At 42.9% G+C, this 19,696-nt stretch overlaps 1 protein-coding gene across 1 annotated transcript in view; it reads left to right on the forward strand.

The window, feature by feature from the left end:
* LOC147679447 (ubiquitin-conjugating enzyme E2 G1-like) overlaps nucleotides 1-19,696 on the forward strand; it is a 71,516-nt gene that overhangs the window by 29,745 nt on the left and 22,075 nt on the right. Inside the window, exons 4-5 of the mRNA XM_086943015.1 lie at nucleotides 1,422-1,600; nucleotides 8,963-9,064. Coding sequence (XP_086799141.1) covers nucleotides 1,422-1,600; nucleotides 8,963-9,049 — 266 coding nt within the window. The 3' untranslated portion in view covers nucleotides 9,050-9,064. The remainder of the gene's footprint in view (nucleotides 1-1,421; nucleotides 1,601-8,962; nucleotides 9,065-19,696) is intronic.

A 19,696-nucleotide genomic window follows, 5' to 3' on the forward strand; every position in this document is an offset into this window, starting at 1 on the left:
AAATCTACACATTCTAAACCCTGACATCATTAAACCATAGGTGCCAAGGTCACAACACATGGTCAGATCACTACATTAAATTTCCCCCTTAAATGGCATACAAAACAAATATCAACTCCAACATAAAAAGGTGATTCAACCAAAATCCAATGACAACAATCATAATGCAAAACAAAATGTACCCGGCAAAAAACGGGAAAAACTTATTGTAACAAAAATAACAATGTACAATAAACACACACATATCAGCAGAATTTGGAAAATTCCAAATGATCTGAACCGAATAGTTAGCCTTCTGACACGATTACTACTGCGAGCACTCGTATCAGTACCCCTACGGGGTTAGTTTTGGAAACTGATACAAGAGCTATTGTCTTCATTCCTGCTGTTACCCGGACTACTCCCAGTAACAGCATCTGAACCATTCATTGTCTGACTTGCACTGTGCCATATCTTTACACTTCACCACTTTTCCTGCATTCCACCTATATCGACCATTCACTTTGGCTGCACTTCCACACACTTTATTAACCATAACTAATTCATTGAAATCCTCTTCTCATTACTTAACGTAAGTACCCTTCTTGGTCAAAGCCTTTCTAATAACTTTGAGTAACCATAGTTATTCTAGCTCCCCCAATCACCCAACAACTTCAGTCTTATCTCCAATTATAACATCAACATAAGGATCAACAAAATTAGCAGGAATGCCTGTGATCACGTCATCCTCCATGGCAACTAATACCATATCCTTGAGATCATCTTGGATTTTGTCAAAATATTGATCTGACGGATTATCTGAAGACTAGAATAGAATGATGTCAGGGTTTAGAATGTGTAGATTTGAAGAGGGACAGTGGGGAGAAGGTAGCATGGGGGAGAGGAGCCTTTGGCAATAGTTTGTGGCAGCTTCGTATTTATCTACTTTTGAATAAGGCTTTCTACCTGAATCTTCGTTGGCTTCTTGCTCCCACTGTCACTCTTCAAATCTACACATTCTAAACCCTGATATCATTACACTCTAGATGTCAAGGTCACAAAACATGCTCCGATCACACTAATACTTTATCTTTTAATATGGGAAATTGGACATTGGCATTACCCTTTCAACATTATTAAGCGGTACTTCTTCTGGCTTTGTCAATGCCTGTTTTTTTTAAGTGGGGTATACATGAGCTTCTCCCAGTTAAGCTGACACCTACATTTGTATCTCAATTTAAAAAAATGTGGTCACTAAGTGATAAGTTGTGCATCCTACGTAAATAAATATTTCGTGGCTGATGGGTTTGTGTGTTAATAACCATGTATTTGCTTGCTAAGTACATCTTGAATAGTTGTGCAATCCCATCAACATGTGTACATTTTAATTGTTTTCTGTTGCACATACATACAATCTTTCTCCTTGCTTTTGTTGAATTTAGTTGCAAAGAATGGGGATGTCTGCATTTCCATCCTACATGAGCCTGGTGAGGATAAGTTTGGTTATGAAAAACCTGAAGAGCGCTGGCTCCCAATCCACACGGTGGAAACCATCATGATCAGTGTTATATCTATGCTGGCAGATCCGAACAGCGACTCTCCAGCAAATGTTGATGCTGCAGTGAGTGTTCTGTTTTTTTTCTTCTTTTTTGAATGTTGATTAAACGTTGGTTTGACTGTTACAAAATGTACAGTGTAGAACCATACCAGAGCCGTAATTACTCACAACCTGTTGTTTTTAAACCATAATTTTGGCAGTGATGAGTGTTGAGCACTCTGATGTAATCACTACCTCTCTTTAACGAGCAAGTTCATTAGAAATATATTTAAGTTAACGTTGCACCCGTCTCTCCCCTGCCTGCCATTAAAAGCAGGCATAATCATAATTGTTGCTTGTCAAGCACCTACTAAAGTGCACACTACTAATTATTGCCAGATTCAAATGTTTATAATCTGGCTATAGAAAAGTCAAGATGTATATCCCTATATATATCCCTATGTTGAATGACGTCACAGGCTATTGGTGGGACTGCTTTCCCAAACATTGTAAATTGCCAATTTCCATAGAAGAACCAGTACTCAAAAAGTGGTTTATTATCAGTTTAGTCTCTGATGTGAACACATCAACGCATTTTGGCGCCTGAAAGCCTTGGTGGGTGGTTATGCATATATATAATATATATTCACGTCTTTGTAATTGAAGGAGTTGTACCCTTCACGTCATACTTGAAAGAGACTCTTTGATCTTAAATTTTGTGGTTCATGGGAGTGCTGGTTTTCTTGCTCTTTCTCCGCATTTCTTCTTCCCCAAGCACTCCTTTCATTCCACCCACTCTCCATCCTGTTCCCGGTGAGTTTTTTCTTTTTTTTTTTACTCCTCCCTTCCCTGTGCACTTCTTCCAATCACCTCCCTCTGCCACAGCTCATTTTTTCGTTTGCTCACTCTAGCATGTACTTCTTTAAAATTGTATTCATGTACAGTGTGTCAGTAAAAGAAAAGTGGCTGCTGTGCATTACCATGCACATGTGCATATGCTTTGTGAAGTGCGCATTGGTGATGATTTGCATTGGTTTTCAGGGATAAAAACACTTTGCAACAATGCCAGCCATGAGTGTTCATTCGAATAGCAAAAAGCATTGGCAGAGACAATAATTTGGCCATAGAGACCTAAAGGTACTCTCTTTTTTTCCAAGTGCATGGCAGTAATAACGGACATTCTGAGGGAAAATACTTAAACATCCAGTTGGACTACTGGTTGGTCAAGGCAATGTTTGGCATCAAGGTGTGTCAAGATATTGAGACTCCTGGTTCTACAAAACCTGGGACTCCCAAGTAAGATATACATAGTTGACAACCGTGCTAGTTCAGCTTTTGCTCTAGAAAGAAGGGCAGCTGATGTATATCCTTCGGAGGAAAGACTGTCTTCTATACACTAGAAATATATTCAACTTACAACTATTTCTGACCGCCAGCCAGATTTCCTCTCTTGGGCTCTGTGGCATTGTGTATATTTATTGAACTTAATGCATTACTTCACAGGAGACCTCCAATGGTGTCATAGAACAGGAGTTTAAGAAGATTATTTCGGCTGATCTTCTGCAACTCTTAGTTATTCCATTGGTTAGCCAAAGAAAGAATATGTTGACAGCGAGTCTCCTTCCAGAATATCTTCCTTATTTATTCAAAGTTTTATATAGCGCGAACAAGATCCTTACAGATATCAGAGCGCTTCACAATGACAGGGTAGGGGCAGTAGGAATGAACAGGGGTAATGGGAGCAATGTAGTAGTCACTAACATGAAAGGATAATAATAACATACATAAAACATATCAATATACAGTCAGGTAAACCGGTAGTATAAGACGGCACAAGTCATTGATCCCACTACAGAGGTGTTCAGGTACACTTTGGGTGTGTGGAAGGCTTATACCAGTGTTTTAGTATAGAGAGAGCACTGAGTGGGGGCACCGGGAGGGTGAATCAGTGACCCAACGTGTATCATATATTGTAAGAAAGTAGCGTAGTAGTGTCTCCATCAAGTAGAGGTATAGTGCCAAAGGACAAGGTGAGCATTGACACAAGGCAATGCAGAGTCTCTGATCCAGCACCTATAAGGTTCAGGAGATCTTGGCCAGAAGGATGGTTTTCACCTCTTTCTTGAAGAGTGCAGTGGAGGAGATACGCCTGGTTTCAGGAGGGAGCGCATTCCAGATCCTGGGTGCCATTCCTGAGAAGGAGCGCTTGTAAGTTTTCTCTTTCCGGAATCTACGGGGTTTCAGGAGTAGATTTTTTGAGCTTCTATTGGATCTCGAACCTCCTGATATAGACAACTTTTGAGCGAGGTAGTTGGGTGCATTGTGGTGCACGGCCGCGTGTGTCATAACTGCAATTTTTAGTTGTATTCTGGCTTCAAAAGGCAGCCATTTTAGGGACTTTAAGTCTGGGGAAATATGCAAATGTTTTCTTGAGCCAGTAATGAGTCTTGCGGCAGAGTTCAGGGAGGCTCTTAACCCCTTCGACACTCATGACGAGCTGGGCTCGTCATGGTGTAGCCCGCTCGCACACTGATGACGAGCCCAGCTCGTCACGCAAAGTGCGATTTTGAAAAACCCAGCGCGCCAGCGGAATTCCGCTAGCGCGCATGCGGTTATGGGTGCTGTTGTGGATAGCGGGAGTCCGCTGAGGGCCACAATTCCGTAGTCTATTCGAGGGATGACTAACGCTTGTACAGCAGTTTGGAAGTCTTCAGTAGGGAGGAAGGGTTTAATTTTCCTCAGTGTGTTGATTTGGAAATTAGCTGCTTTTGTGGCTTTGCTGACGTGCTGCTGCATGTTGAGCTTGGCGTCTAGTGTGATGCCTAGGGATTTCGCTGAGTCCACGATGGTGGGTTGGACATTGAGTGCTGTTAGGTTGTTGAGCCATGTTTGGGTGGTGGAAATTGTCGCCGGGGGTGAGATGAGAAGGAACTCAGTTTTCAGAGCATTTAGTTTGAGGTGATTATCGGCTAGCCAAGATTGATTGTTAATAAACGTGGAATTCAGATGTTTGATATCTTCCGGAGATTGAAGCTTTAGGTACAGTTGTGTGTCGTCGGCGTACATATGGAATTGGACATTAGAAGCTTGGAGCAAGGTGGCGAGCGGTTCCATGACGAGGTTGAACAATGTGGGGGAGAGGGAGGATCCTTGTGGAACACCTAGATCGGCAGGCACAGGTGAAGATAGCACATTGTCGATCTTGAACTTCTGAGACCGGTTGTGAAGGAAGGGCGAAAACCATTTGAGAACCGTTCCCGATAGATCCATTCTAGTGCTTAGCAGCTCCAGCAAGTTCTCATGTTTGACCGTGTCAAAAGCTGACGAGAGGTCAAGAAGGATGAGGAGGCAGGACTCATTGCGATCAAGAATTTGGAGGGCGTCATCAATTATGTGTGTCATAGCTGTTTCCGTGCTATGTTTCGCTCGGAAGCCTGATTGATGAGAGTTGAGGAGGTCAAATTGGTCAATGTGTCTTGTTAGTTGGAGTTGGACACATTTCTCCAGCAGTTTGGCCAGGGTGGGGATATTGGTGATGGGCCGGTAATTGTTTAGGTCAGACGGATCAGCTGTAGGTTTCTTGAGTATAGGCGTGACTTGCCCCACCTTGAGGGAGTCTGGAATGAGGCCTTGTTGCAGGGAGCAGTTGATGATTTTGGTCCAGAGAGGGAGGAGCAAGGGGATGAAGTCTTTTACAGCATTAGCAGGTAGAGGGTCTGTGAGGTGATTAGAGGGCTTCAAGGTGCAGAGCAGTTTGTGTATTGTTTCTTCCGAGTAGGTATCGAAGTATAGCCAAGATGCCATGTTTTTAGGTTGAGTGTTAGCCATTCTTGTGTGGTTGGGAAATCGGCTTACATCCATGATGAGGTCATTTCTTATGTTGTCAGTCTTTAGCTTAAAGAAAGCAGAGAAGTCTTCACAGTGTGGGGTGTCGCTTGTTGTGCTATTTGATTGTAAGGGTTGTGCATTTGTTTGGGTCTTGATTAGTTCGAACAGTTTTCTTGGCCTGTTTTTTGCTTGGTCCAACTGGAGGCTGAAGAAGTCCAACTTTGTGCGCTTTATTTTCCTGAAGTAGGCATTTCTCTTGTTTTTAAGCCTTTTGAGGTGCAGTGCTGAGGGGTCTGCTCTCCAGGTGCGCTCTGCCATTCGCATCGAACGCCTGTCGTCATTGAGTCTGTCGTCATACCAGGGGTTAGAAGTTTTGGTGGAGACTCTCTTCAGTTGCAGTGGAGCGACTTCATTGACTAATGTATTCATAGATTCAAGGTAGTGGTCAGTCAGTGATTGAACATCCGAGGCACCTGAAGGGGGAAGGAGGAGATTGCCAACTAATCTTCACAAATGTGTTTGGACAGTTGTGTAATGCTCATTAGAAACAACTGTCATCATAAAGGAAATGGTGGATGAGTGAGATTTGCTATTAGTTTCTTGCTCGCTAGCCAAAGGCTTGTAGGTGTCTGCTGTTTACGTGCTGAGCCATCAGGCACTAAGGCTAATGAGGTAAAAAGCATCTGAAAAGGACAAGGTGTGTGCATAATGACTGTTCTCAAAAACATTCTCCAGAAGATGCAGACAGCAACTCAATCTTTTTGCACTGCAAAAAATGCAATTGACTTTGGACTCATGTACCTAGAACAATCTCCACAGGAAATGCTGTTTTCATAGACTGAAACGGAATATATAGTTACTCTTTTTTTCAAAAATACCTTTCTGCAGATCAGGTGGAAACCACACAAAACCAAGATGGCTTGCATTTCTCCTGACTGCGCACAACAATGCTGCTATCAAAATTCTTATGTCTGATCACAAGAATGAAGGTGAAATCACCTGTGCAGGTTGTGTCTTTTATGCAAGATGTCACAGAAGACCATTCACCATAACCTAATGTTCTTGTATCGCATGGAATATCACAGTAGAACTACTGCTATCTAAATGTTCCCACAGACTGCCTGTCAAAACGCCTATTTAAAGTATTGCGACTTTTGGAAAATATACTTCCACCTTCTACTCAATACACCAGGAGGTATTGGACTCATTGACACTGCTAGACATTCAAGTAACTGAGCTCCCATATTCCTTAAAGGAGCTGCTTATTTTACATTTTTGGGGGCAGAAATATAGCAGATTTGTACCTACATTTAAAGTATTAGAATGTAATTCCAATTAGCTCATTAAAAAAAAAGTTGCCCTCCTGCAGGCATATTTTCAAAGTTTAAATTTACCTCACACAATGTATTCAGGGTAGTCTGTTTATGAATTTAAAGACCATGCCCATGGCGGAAAGCTAGATTTACAAGTTACGTTTCCTTACTTTAACAACCCGTTTGAGCAAGGTCATGCAAAGAAATCTGAATGTTGCTGGATAAAGGACATTGTTGCACTTTCCTATAAATCTCCCCCCATGCCACTATTTGCTCTTCACCGATCTCTCTTTAATCGGTGTGGGATTTGAATCTAAGGTTTTGAAAATCTCTTGTGCCCCAGATTGCAGTGAGCAGAGTCCAGGAAGTGGTAAGGAGACAGACTAGTGCTGTCTCTTCCCAAGACAAAAAGTTGTTTAAAAAACGATTTTCACTTTCTGTGTTTACTGTCTATGCCTGTGGTTGTTACAGTTAAAAATTGTAGTTTTAGCCTGCCTGTAATTGCCTATTTTATCACCTGTGTTGTGTTTTAAATGTGTGGTTTTCCCTGCACATGATTGCCTTCATTTAGTGTGTTGAATTGTGGGATTTGCAGTCCAACCTCTGTAGTTTATCCCTCTCATCCCTTGGTGGCAACGGGGATTTTCTACATCAGAGGGTGCTTCCGTGAGCTGTTTAAACTGTATTTACTGGGGCCTGTGCACTTCGTTTTTTGGCCAGCAGGGGTAGTAAAGCTTTATTCAAACAGTATTGTTAGATTTAGAGTTAGTGAAGCCTTTACCTGCTGAAGTCCAAAGTTGTGGATTGAGCCAGTCTGTCTCCTAGAAGATTCTGAATAGGAGCAAGCAGCTTCCAACTCCCTGGCCAGCAAACCTTGTCTGAGGTTGCTGGGACCTTATATGGTGTGCTGGTGGTTGGCACATGTGTACACTGATTGGTGGTTGTATCTGGTGTTTCTATTGGGTTAGGGTTAATGTCCTCATTGGTTGGGTATTTTAGGGTTCTGATTTGTTTCTCTGTCTGTGATTCAATCATTGCAGGGTTGGGACTAGGGCTAGGGTTCGGATTTCTTTAGGAAGTAGGGATTAGGGCTTACTATGTTATTGGTTGTTGGGAGTAGAGTGGGACTACGGCTAGGGTTAGAACTTTAATTGGAAGTAGCTATTTAGTGCTTCTGGTGTGATTGGTTGTTGGCTAAGGCCTTTATTGGACGTAGAGATCAGTGTTTTTGAACTGATTGGGTGCTTGAACTAGGGTTAAGATTGGCTGCAAGCTCCTGGTCTCCTATTGGTTCTAGATGTTAGGGCTAGTGTTGTGATTGGATAGTGTTAGGGCTAGGGTTCCCATTGGCTGAAGGGGTCACCTGATTACTAGGGCTACAAAAAAGGCCAGGCTTAGGGCGTCTCAGCCCGGGCGTCGAGGCTAAGGGTGGAGAGGACCAGGGTAGTTGCCTGTTTGAGCCTGTTAAGGGTGGAGAGGAAAAGGGTAGTTGCCTGTTTGGGCCTGTTCTAGACTGGTCGGGAATAGGGCCAGAAATGCTGCCCTTTTTCTCATTTAAAAAAAAATAATCCTTCACTCTTTTATCCCTCCACTATCCTTTTTCTATCAAAATTAACAGACTAACATGTTCACTTCTCAAATTCCATATTCCATATTCAACTATACTAATATACTGCCCAAATAACTGAATAACATATCTACTACTCAAATTACTTCATATTTATACTATACTAAATTTCAACACTAATCCTTTATGGGTTCCGGAGGGGCGTGCTACTCGCCAAAAAAGCGCTTCAACACCCATCAGGGGTAACAAGTGCTATATGAATTTAAATGTTTCTTCCCCTTTTATCCATCCGCTATCCTTCTCACTCCAAGTAACAGACTAATATCCACCACTGAAATTACCTCATATTTCACCATATTAATTCACCACTAATCCTTTATAGGCTCCCTGAATAGCATGCGTCAACAAGCGAGCGATAAATAAATACTAACCTTTGTCCTACTCTATCCTTCAGCTATCATTCCGAATCCAAATAACTGACCAACCTATCCACCACTTAAAATGTACTTGCATGTTTCACTATACTACTTCAACACTAATCCTCTGTGGGTTCCGGAGTAGCGTGCTACCCGCCGAAAAAGCGATTTGACGCCTCGTCGGGGGTAGTAAGCGCTATATAAATGCAATTACAATACAATACAATGCAATTCTTGAACAAGATGACCTAAAGCCATCCATTATCTGACCGTAGCCTCCTTTCTTCCTAACCGCTGCTTTCGCCTCATTCCAATTTTACAGAAAGAATGGAGAGAAGATCCCAACGGTGAATTCAGGAGAAAAGTTGCTCGATGTGTGAGAAAAAGTCAAGAGATGGCGTTTGAATGAGGTTACTACAAGCAGGTAAATATTGCAACCCCAGACCACTTACTTTGTGACATTGGTCTCATTGTTTTCTTTAACCACTGCTCTGACAACCACTTGTAAAAAGACAAAATATCAATTCCTCATTGCTCTTCCCATTGCACCTAGAGGAGCTCAACTGCAATTATTTCCCAGCTCACTGTGATCACACACCAGAGGCATTACATGCATGAAAAGCCAACACTAATGACTGGCAGAGTGGTATGTTTGTTCTGCTGCTCAAAAACCATTGCTCTGCTTTAATGCCAATTTTTAATAACTTTTCTTTGCACAACATGGACATTCAGTGTTATTTGCCGACCACTTAAGCTTCATTCTTCTTAAAGCATTCACAGTACATCACCCTGATAGGCAAGCTTAAACAGGGCAAAATAATGTTTCCCTTCTTTGGGAGAATTGTCAGTCCGGTTTAAAGTGACCTTGACTACGGTTAAGACTATTCTAAGGCTTCTCAGAATCATTGAAGCTACAAAGCGACTGTTCCACAGTAAAAATCTTGCAAACATTAAGCTACTGCCTATGTCTCTGTTCTGGAGTAAAGCCTCCAGAGAAAGGACTGTATGTAATTGTGCTGTGCAAGTTCTCACGTTTATCAAATTATGTCAAGAGGTCTTTTTAAAAGATCAACACATTTTTTAAAAGTGCTTCAGTCAAATCATTTTTGACGGTTATATGCTTTGATGCTAAAAAATAAATAAAACCACACCACACCCTTAAAAACATGATTGTCCACGTAGTTTGAAATTAACTAGCATGTGAAATAGGTTTGCCTTGTTGTATCATCTTATTTATTTATTTTCTTATATAGCGCAGGATTCGACCCCCAAGGGGGTATCTCCGCGCTTGCGCATAGGTTCAGATGCTGGACTGATAATAGAGATGTAGAGCTACCAGTAAACTATGAGGTCGAATAAAGATGGGTTTTTATGCCCTTCCTAAAGGATTGAAAATTTAAATTAGTTTTTAAGGCAAGTGGAAGTGAGTTCCAGAGAATGGGGCCTTTGTGGGAGAGGGCACGTCCTCCCTGTATTACTCTCTTAATCCTGGGGACCTGAAGCAGTTACTGGTTGCTCTAGCGGAGGGAGCGTCCAGGACTACAAGGGATGAACTTGTCTGTTAGGTATTTAGGGCCTATGCCAAAGAGGCATTTGTGAATAGTACAACAGATTTTATATTTAACCCGCTGCCGAACCGGCAGCCAATGAAGGCTATCCAGAAGCGGGCGGGAAGGGGTTCTGGGCTGGGCATTGAGTACCAGTCTTGCTGCGGTGTTCTGGACCACTTGCAGACGATTAAGTTGTTCCTCATTGGCCGAGATGAGCAGGCCATTGCAGTAGTCCAATCTACTGATCACCAACGTTTGGACCAAAGTCTTGCGATGATAGTCAGGCAAGAGTGGAAAAACACGTCGCAGAAGTCCGATGGTGTGGAAACATAGACCAGCAACTTGATTGGCATGCTCTTTAAGCACCAGTGCCTGATCCAAACGCACTCCAAGATTTTTAACGGTATGTTTTGGATTTGGCACTGGCCCGAGATCTAGAGGCCACCATTCTGGGGACCACAAAAGCGAGGCCTCTCCGAATAACATCACCTCTGTTTTGCCTACATTGCATTGAAGGCAGTTTGCAGCCATCCAGTTAGAAACCGCCCTCATACCATCCGCAAAAGATTTCCTTATTGCTGGAGTAAGGGACTGGAAAGGGAACAGGAGCTGGGTGTCGTCAGCGTATGACACCGGGGTGAACCCATGCACACTTATGTAAGTGATATACGTTATTTGCTGGCCTCTTCTGGATATTCTTATATGGCTTGGCAGTCGAAAAGGAGCCAGGGAGGAAGGGGAAAGATATATTAAGGCAAAGGAGGTCGAGTTCTAGTATTTGTTTGAAGGAGAATACAAATATCCAGATGAGCCCAGGCAGGAGGATCCGATAGGGATATAGAATTCCTCAGTCACAGACAGGAACCAAGGTGATTGAACCTGCAATTTACATCAGAAGGTGTGGCAGTCCATGTGGGTCCAGTTGCACAGTGAGGCAGGGATCTGAGGGATGGGCGTACTGTTGTAGTTTGGTCGGGGCCTCTCAAAACGGTCCCTCGCTGTGCAGCCGGGTCCACACGTACTGCCAATCCTTGTGTTGCATGTCGCAGGTTCAATACATGAACTCGCACTCCTTAGTCTTCACCTAACCTCGGCCTTGATCCTTATCAACCACAAAGCCATCTACATCTCTCACTGTCATTCTGATGTGCCTGCATCCTTTTCCTCTTGAATTGCTGTTTGCCTTTACGGATTGTACTTACGACTGTTTCGGACAAATTATAATTAAGTCCTGACAATGATGCAATAATTTCAGTGGATCGAAACTCGGTCGACAGACTGTAGAGACACACTATAACCATTCCAAACTGGCGAGCTGTACTGATGAGGATTGCGGCACATACATTTGACATTAGTATTGCTCACCTTGAGTACTGATCATGTTTATTCCTCTCTGTAGATACTAGCGAAAACATTACTGTTACCTTAGGGACCGTTGTTCTTTAGAAGTTACCTCTTAGACCAGGTCCCAATGTATTCTAGTCTTTCTTGTGCTATAAAACATAGGATACATGTAATGTCTTCTCAATCGCAACAGGTAGTCAACTATGTATGCTATTCAGAAATTGGTCTACTTGGGATTTGGGGCATATTGAAGGCACCGACCCTTCACAGATTCATCAATTTAAAGGAGTTGTTCGCACTGAGTACAACTAGATAGCCTTTTAAAGGGACGTTTGCTATGTGTGAATCGACTGGTTCAAGGTAAGCAAAGCAAATACTTTCTATGTCTGACTCGACCTGTTCTATAAACAACTGAATCCCTGACTCCATTTCATTGCTTTTACTATTGAATAAGCCCCAGAGATAGAAAAATAAACCTTTAAAAAAAATGGATGCAAATAATTTGATAGCAGACAAAAAGTTCCCAGCACAAATGCCTAATTCTCTACTTAAGGTCAAGCTGCTGACCTGTCAGCTCTTTTCTTTCTCTGCATGAAATGAGTCATATCCAATTATACCCCCTTTTCCTGCCATTTGTAATTCCCCCAACCTATTAAATATATTCATTGCATGTCAAGTTGTTGCTTTTTGTAGAGCTCACATTTATCAACAAAGCATCTTTGAGCGAAAACTGTAAATCCGGAAGTTGATAGGCTGTATGGGTAAGCATGTAAACAGATATGTTAGCATGTAAGTAGATTATACTCTCTTCCTGAAAACCAGGTAAATTCCAGTAAGATACAGGCGCGAAGAAAGGGTGTTCCACATCAAAAAGTTTCCACAGGAGAAATATTCTCATTCTAATTTTTATTTACGAGTCTTTAAGGGGTGGGGGGGCAGCACACACTCAATATATGAACACCCTGATGCGAATACTTAACATTTCCACATCCCATGCAAATGTGGGTGGTCATTTCATTATCCTTGTTACTAAATCTACCCCCCTCCCCCGTCTCCTTACCATTGCCCTTCAAAGATTATCTACATTGATTAGGTGTTTCCACGTGTAGGACTATCCATGATATATAAAGAGCTGGTTGCATTTGTTGACCATCACTCAGTCCTGGTAGTAGGTTGACCACCTTGCATGGAGGCACATTCGGCACAGTAACTCTTAGCATTCAGGACAGAGGATCAAAATTCAGGACAACAATTCAAAGTAAAAGGTCGATTTCACAACTCACTGAGTAGTTCAAGCAATGAAATGAAAGTAAGTAGATGCCTAACACAAGAGCAATTCAAAGTAGGTTATTTTGTTTGGTTTATATATTACATAGAAGTATTGAGCAAACAATCTGGAAATGGTATTATTTAAAGATTTAAAAAAAACTAGCAAACAATATTCAAATTAATCAAAATGTGACAGACAACATAATGTGTATAAACAAAAAAAAGAGTATCACCATAGGACCAGGTAGTGGTTCTAATGGAGAGTAGGGAGAGGAATGAAGTCAAAAGGAAATTGTTCCTTTTTTAGAAGACCCCTCACTCACCAACCTGGTTGGTGACATGCTTCATCATCGGGGTCCCACCCAGACAGCAGAGTGTCATCCGGGTGTGCTGCGACACCTGAATTACAGTGGAACGGGTAATTTTTGTGAGTGTAGTTCAAAAAGTGATTTAAAAATTGTTAGTTACTTTAAGCATACACGTTTTAAGACATTAATGCGGCTTATATGATCTGGAGAGAGATTTTAAAAAACTGGGTCTAGGTAGGTACAATAACTATACAAGGCTGTACACGAATAGTTCATTACCAGGAGACATTTTCAGAGATACAATAATGAGGGACTGGAATAACAAGGGGATTGTAAAGGTTGGTAAACTCCTCCAGGGGGGTATACTACAGTTTGGGGAACTACAAGTTAAATTTGAACTAGAAGGACACAGCTTTTTTAAGTACTTACAAGTACGAAGCTTTCTTCTACAAAAGCAGGGTGGCCCATTACGTTTTGGTCAGAGTAAAGTAATGGAATATATAGAACGTTCCACCTTTTGCACAATTAGGCAACTCTATGCCAAACTCAGTGTAATTAAAATTGATAGGGGGAAATATGCCCTAAAATGGATAGAAAAACTGGGGACCGACTTAAAATGCTTCCAGGCATCCCTCGATTTGGGACGAACTGTGCTCTGTTCAGCCACATTACAATCTCAAAATTATAAGACTATTTATTCACTGTATCATACACCGGCTAGAATTGCACAATGGGGCGGCACGTCCGGAATAATATGTCCTCGCTGCGATTCTAATGATGCAGACATTGCACATATGTTTGCTCAATGTCCACAGTTGTATACTTTAAAAAACGCGATTGAGGAATTTTTGGAAATTTCACTAAAAATTAAGATAAAGCTTACAGACTAACTAATTATCTTGGGGATGGGGGAAGGTGTAGAGGGATTACCAGTGAAATTCTTGTTTGTTTCTGTGGCAGTTTATCGTATTTGCATAGCAAGGACATGGTTGGATAAGGTTCCCCCCCTCTTTCCAAATATGGATTGCAAGCCTCTTCGCTATGTATAACCTGGAAAAAGCAATATATGATAGGAAGGGGCGAAGAGCTAAGATATTAGGACGTAAGATATGGCAACCTATAACTAGCTGGAAAAATGGCAGGGTTGGCGAAGGGCAGGCCTTGGCAATGGCTATATAAGGTATAATGCTCCTTGTACATACCGTATTTTCCGGCGTATAAGACGACTTTTTAACCCCTTAAAATTTTCTGGAAAGTCGGGGGTCGTCTTATACGCCGGATACAAAATTAGACCGTTTGTTTTCATGGTTTTTTTCAACAGCGCGGACTACTCCTGAAGGTTCCTGCGCTTCCGGCCCAGCCGGAGGTGGGGGAGGGTGGCTCTAATCCAGCCGGAGGTGGGGGAGGGTGGCTCTAATCCGCTCGCCAGCCACAGAGGTGAAGAGTCGAAGAGCATTGCATCCTGGGGGCTCCCGCGCACAATTGGCTTTCAAGCCGCAACTTCGCTCCAACTTCGCCCCTACTGCCTGGTGGGTACCCCCGAGGCCTCCCGCAGAAATTGGCAGCCATAATGCCGGAGGATTCCCGCCGGAGCATTGCATCGGTGGACAACGCTGAGGATCCGCGATAGCATCCACGTAGTCGGAGGACACCGCCGGGCACTGGAGCTGCTTCACTGCGGTAAGCTGAGCGTACTCGGAGGACTAGCGGGTGGAGAGATTACGGTAGGCTTGCAATATTCCCAGCATACAAGCAAGGTGGAAGGGAAGAAACATTTCCCGCCTAAGTTACATGGTTTAAAAGTGACAATAGCGAGCAACCAAAATACATGAGGTAGCAATCGGTACATTACAAGAGAAAAAAGTGATAAGTGTGCAGGTTACCGGTATAACAAAATACATGAGGTAGCAATCGGTACATTACAAGAGAAAAAAGTGATAAGTGTGCAGGTTATAAAAGCGTACAAGGTACAAGTAGAGCGTTGGACTGTGCTGGAAGTGGGGGTAGTCTTGGGGTAGTCTTATACGGCGAGTATAGCACAAAACCTAAATTTGATCAAGCAAAGTGGGGGGTCGTCTTATACGCCGGGTCATCTTATACGCCGGAAAATACGGTAGGTTTTTCCCATCCAGACTATTTGTATTTCTTATGTTATTTTGGTTTGATATTTTACCCCTCCTATATATAGGCATATATTGTAATTATTTGAATCTGAAAAATTAATGATGTGTGCTGTAATTTGAAATGTATTTGTGCAGAAAAATGATAAATGCTTAATAAAACATAAAAATAAAAAAAAGCACGACACATTTATATGTGGCTTCTGCCTACCAACGTTTTAGCCTCATACCCCAAGAATGTAAGACACATTGTTAATGTCTGATGTACCCCAGTCGTTCAATGTCGTACCAGAAAATATGGTATTGATTACAGCTTCCTAGTTTGTGGGATCCTAAGCAAATATTTTATTCCACTGAGCCTCTTTTTTAATTTTTCTACATTACCACATATAAGAGCACTTTCAAATACATTAGTTAAGGACTAGCACTGTACAAAAACCTTTTTTGTGTTTGAGCGAATAGACCATAATGTTGTTCCATGTAGAATAAAAATCTTTGCCACATAAAAGGTCACATAACTGAATTGTCTTTTATTTACTAATGACATTGTTGTCCGGGCTGGAGAGCATGAATGTTTGTGGTGGTGGTGGTGGTGGTGTGTGTGTGTGTGTGTGTGTGTGTGTGTGTGTGTGTGGTGGTGTGTGTGTGTGGGTGGTGGTGTGTGTGTGTGTGTGTGTGTGTGGTTGGGTGTGGTGTGTGTGTGTTTGGGTGTGTGTGTGTGTGTGTGGGGTTGGGTGTGTGTGTGTGTGGTTGGGTGTGGTGTTTGTAGTTGTGTGTGGTTGGGTGTGTGTGTGTGTGGTTGGGTGTGTGGTTGGGTGGGTGGGTGTGTGTGTGGTTGGGTGTGGTTGGGTGTGGTGTGTGTGTGTGTGTGTGTGGTTGGGTGTGGTGTGTGGTTGGTTGTGTGTGTGTGGTATGTAGTAGTCCGTAAAAGAACTTTGCTCACACTTGCTCCCGCCTGCTGCTCTGACATTGGCTTAATGCTGTGCCACTCTCCTTATGTGCTTTCTAAATCGTTGATGCAGCGAAATGTTACTTCCGTTTTTTTTCAGGAAGCAGCACCGCCCAACTACAGTTTTCAACCACTTCGGTGGTTTTATGGGTTGTTGAGGAGAACTCTTTTCTCAGTTGTTGCAGCCCAGAATACTGACCTGCATCGTCTAATATGGAGGCCATGCACTAATGTTATGCGCGGCTATCTAATTATCTCGCTGTGGAGCGAGGTCACCACATTGCTTTGCTGTACTGAGCCGGTCCAATCGCAATATGGCTGTGGCTGGAGCCGCTTTTCTTTCCACCCGTCACTGCGCACAGCCACCATGTATTGTACCTATTTAGCTCGCTTTGATTTGAGGCCGTGGGATCCCTCTGTAACACCGAGCCGGCCCAGCTCCTCTTTTTGGTGCACCACGACTTTCACATTACACTGATTCTGCTTCAGACACACGCTGGGAAGCTCGGCGAGAATCTACATATTGCCAGGGCTTTAATGTACAATAAATGGCAGCCTGAGGGTTATTGCATAGTCTGGGACAAACAATTGAGAAAATCTAACTATCTTTTTTACATGGCATTTCACAGATCTGTAAAGAGCAGGTTGTTACAATACAATTCTCTCTTACACACGTTGAAAGATGAAAGGCGGAGCCTCCCTAGAGAATATAAACGTGTTTCCTTAATATAACACACTCCGCTTAACTATTGTGTCTCCGAGTACTTCTTCATACAGTCTGCACTACTGCTATTATTACTCGGATTGATGTCACTCATTTTATCAGAAATATTAGTCTGAGTAACCTCTGATATTTATGTAACTCGCAGGTGCACCAGCATGTCTCTTAGAAAGGCAATATAGTAATTCATAATAAAAATTTCTTTATTCGGCACAGAAATTGGCCATAAAAGATCGGCAAATAAAAACATCACAAAAAAACAGGTATAACATTAGAATGTGTTAATGTAGTAATACTATATCATGGGGACAATTGTTATTTAATTCGATTTCGCTCATGTTGTCGGAATGATGAACAGCAAGACAGCCCTGTCCGAGAACAAACAGCTTTAAAAAAATTTTTTTTACTACATTACAATGTTTACTGGCACCTTACTGTGTCTAGAAATGGGAGTTATTTATTATTTACCTCGACGGCAATAGACTAGTGTATGTAGGATAACAGTTGAATAGGACCTGCGAGGATTTCAAGATGTAATTTGAAGGTTGCACGTTCGTATTCTTCGTTTTCCGTGTTTCGGTCCACTCACTGCATCTGTGAGGGTCTTGCTCACTCCCCCACCAGTTGATCCCATCTGTAATAACCCCCCAACATCCCTAGCCACAGCTGCAGTCATAACGGGAGGGGACAGGTCGGAGTTCCGTGTTGCAAGATGGACAGGAACTTAATATCAGGACAGTAACACTTAAAACTAGCATTATCAGCCTCAGACTGGCTCCAGCCTGCTTCAAATCTACTATAGGGTCACAGAACCTTAAATCGGGTAGTGAATATCTGGACTATCAAAGGTGGCTATATTCGGTCATCGTCGCATGAACTTTAGGAAATATCAAACAGGGATTTCAGTCTTTGGAATTCAATTTGAAGGGTAGGCTAAAAAAGTCAGGTTTAACTGATGTTCGAACAGCTGGGTACTACTATGCCTTTGGATTTTTGCACTTTCTTTTCCCGCACCTGCAAATTACATCTGTTTACAAGGTCGTCTTCTAAAAGGCTCACAGGCTCGTCCAATTGAAAACCAACATTTTATAGTGCTGTTTATCGAGGAAGAAGGTCTAGAGATCGCTGCTTCTGGAATGGGTATGTATTAATTTATTGAGGAGTATTTTAGAGTGCTACGCTTGACTTTCATTTACTTCTGAGCGATCAGCGACAATAAACCAAGTTTATGGAATACACATTCATCCTTCCGCAGAGCCCAATATCATGCAAGTAGATACTTACATGTAGATACTTCCAATAAAAAACATCTTATTTGCTAAACATTATAACAAGACGTGAGCGTGCACTGCAGAAACAAAAACCAGTCTTGGGGCGAGACTTCTGTCTTCTGAAGCCCGCACCCACGGAGTGGCTGGCCCAGAGGAGCAGTGGTGACGTGGGGCTCCCATGCCTGAGGGACAGCCCAGCGGAGGATGCAGAAGTCCGGAGTGGCGTGGATGCGGTGAGTGGGGCTTAGTTGTACTGGAGGGGTGCCGGCAGCGGCAGTGTGTGGTGTGTGTCTCTCTGTGTGTGTGTGTGTGTGTGTGTGTGTGTGTGTGTGTGTAGGTGCGCGTGTGTGCATGCGTGTAGGTGTGCTCGTGTGTGTGCGTGCTTGCGTCTGTGCGCTTGTGTGTTTGTGTGCGTGTCTGTGTGTGTGTGTGCGTGTAGCGAAAGCAGGGGGGGTGTGGCTGTGTGTGTTGGAGGCTTTCAAGGGAGACAGGAGATGGTGAACGCGCACGCGACCTCATCCGATTACAGCATGCTGCGCATGCCCATCTCCTGTCTCCTTGAAAGCAGACTCGCCGACTATAGGTCTCGCTGTGACATCGCTTCGCGATGCGTCGCAGGTGCGAGACCTAAAAAGGTTTGCACTAGGTACAATTTAATTGCACACTACTAAGAACATACCTTAAACTGTAATGTAATACAATTTTAAAATAATGACAGACCTATTCACCGTGCTTTGTGCTGGCCAGGGCCTCGTACCACTGAACCTATACGTCCCTATTCCCCACTGCATTAACCAGAATTAAAGTGTGTGGCTCATACGCACAGAGTGCTCCAGTGATTGCATTAACCAATTGAGCTTTCATTATGTAAAAGAGCGCAATTTTCATTTAAGGTGTGTGCGTTCTATTTTATATGCACTTACCTGAAGGTGAAAGGGCAACAACAGTTACAGAATATTTTGTCCTTTAAACTACATCCTTGATTCCATCCCCACTGCGCTCGGGATCCCAGTTCTCAAAGTTTTTGATGCTCTTCAATCGCAGCCTTTAACATGTGGTGGTTGATAGAGAAGGCTTATGAATGATCCGTGAGTTTAAACCTTGGAGACGAGACACTGCTCGAGCAGTAAAGCCAGGCCCGCACTGTAGGACTTTAGCAGGGGCAAGGCAACTGATGACCCTGCTCCCCTGTCTGAGCAGTGGGCTTTGCCTGGCTGCCCCAGTCTCGCCATTCTGACCTGAAAGGCAGGCTTCAACAAGTTGATATAGGCAATGGCAGCCCTTGCCACTGCTCATTCACTACAATTCCTGTTATTACTGACAAAAGGTGTCCGAAAGAGCAGGGCTTTAAGTGAGGCTGGTCAATCCAGCTCTCAGACCCGGTAGTAAGTTAGAAAATAGACATTAAATCGGGTCCCCATCGGGCCCTATGTTAATGTTCTTAACTTGCAAACACACTGATTGGTTTCCGAACAATGAATGTAAAGAAAATGTTAAATTAATCCATGTCCTCAATTTAGTTCC

The sequence above is a fragment of the Lissotriton vulgaris genome, chromosome 11 (genome assembly GCF_964263255.1).
Source record: "Lissotriton vulgaris chromosome 11, aLisVul1.2, whole genome shotgun sequence".
Taxonomy (NCBI): Eukaryota; Metazoa; Chordata; class Amphibia; order Caudata; family Salamandridae; genus Lissotriton; species Lissotriton vulgaris.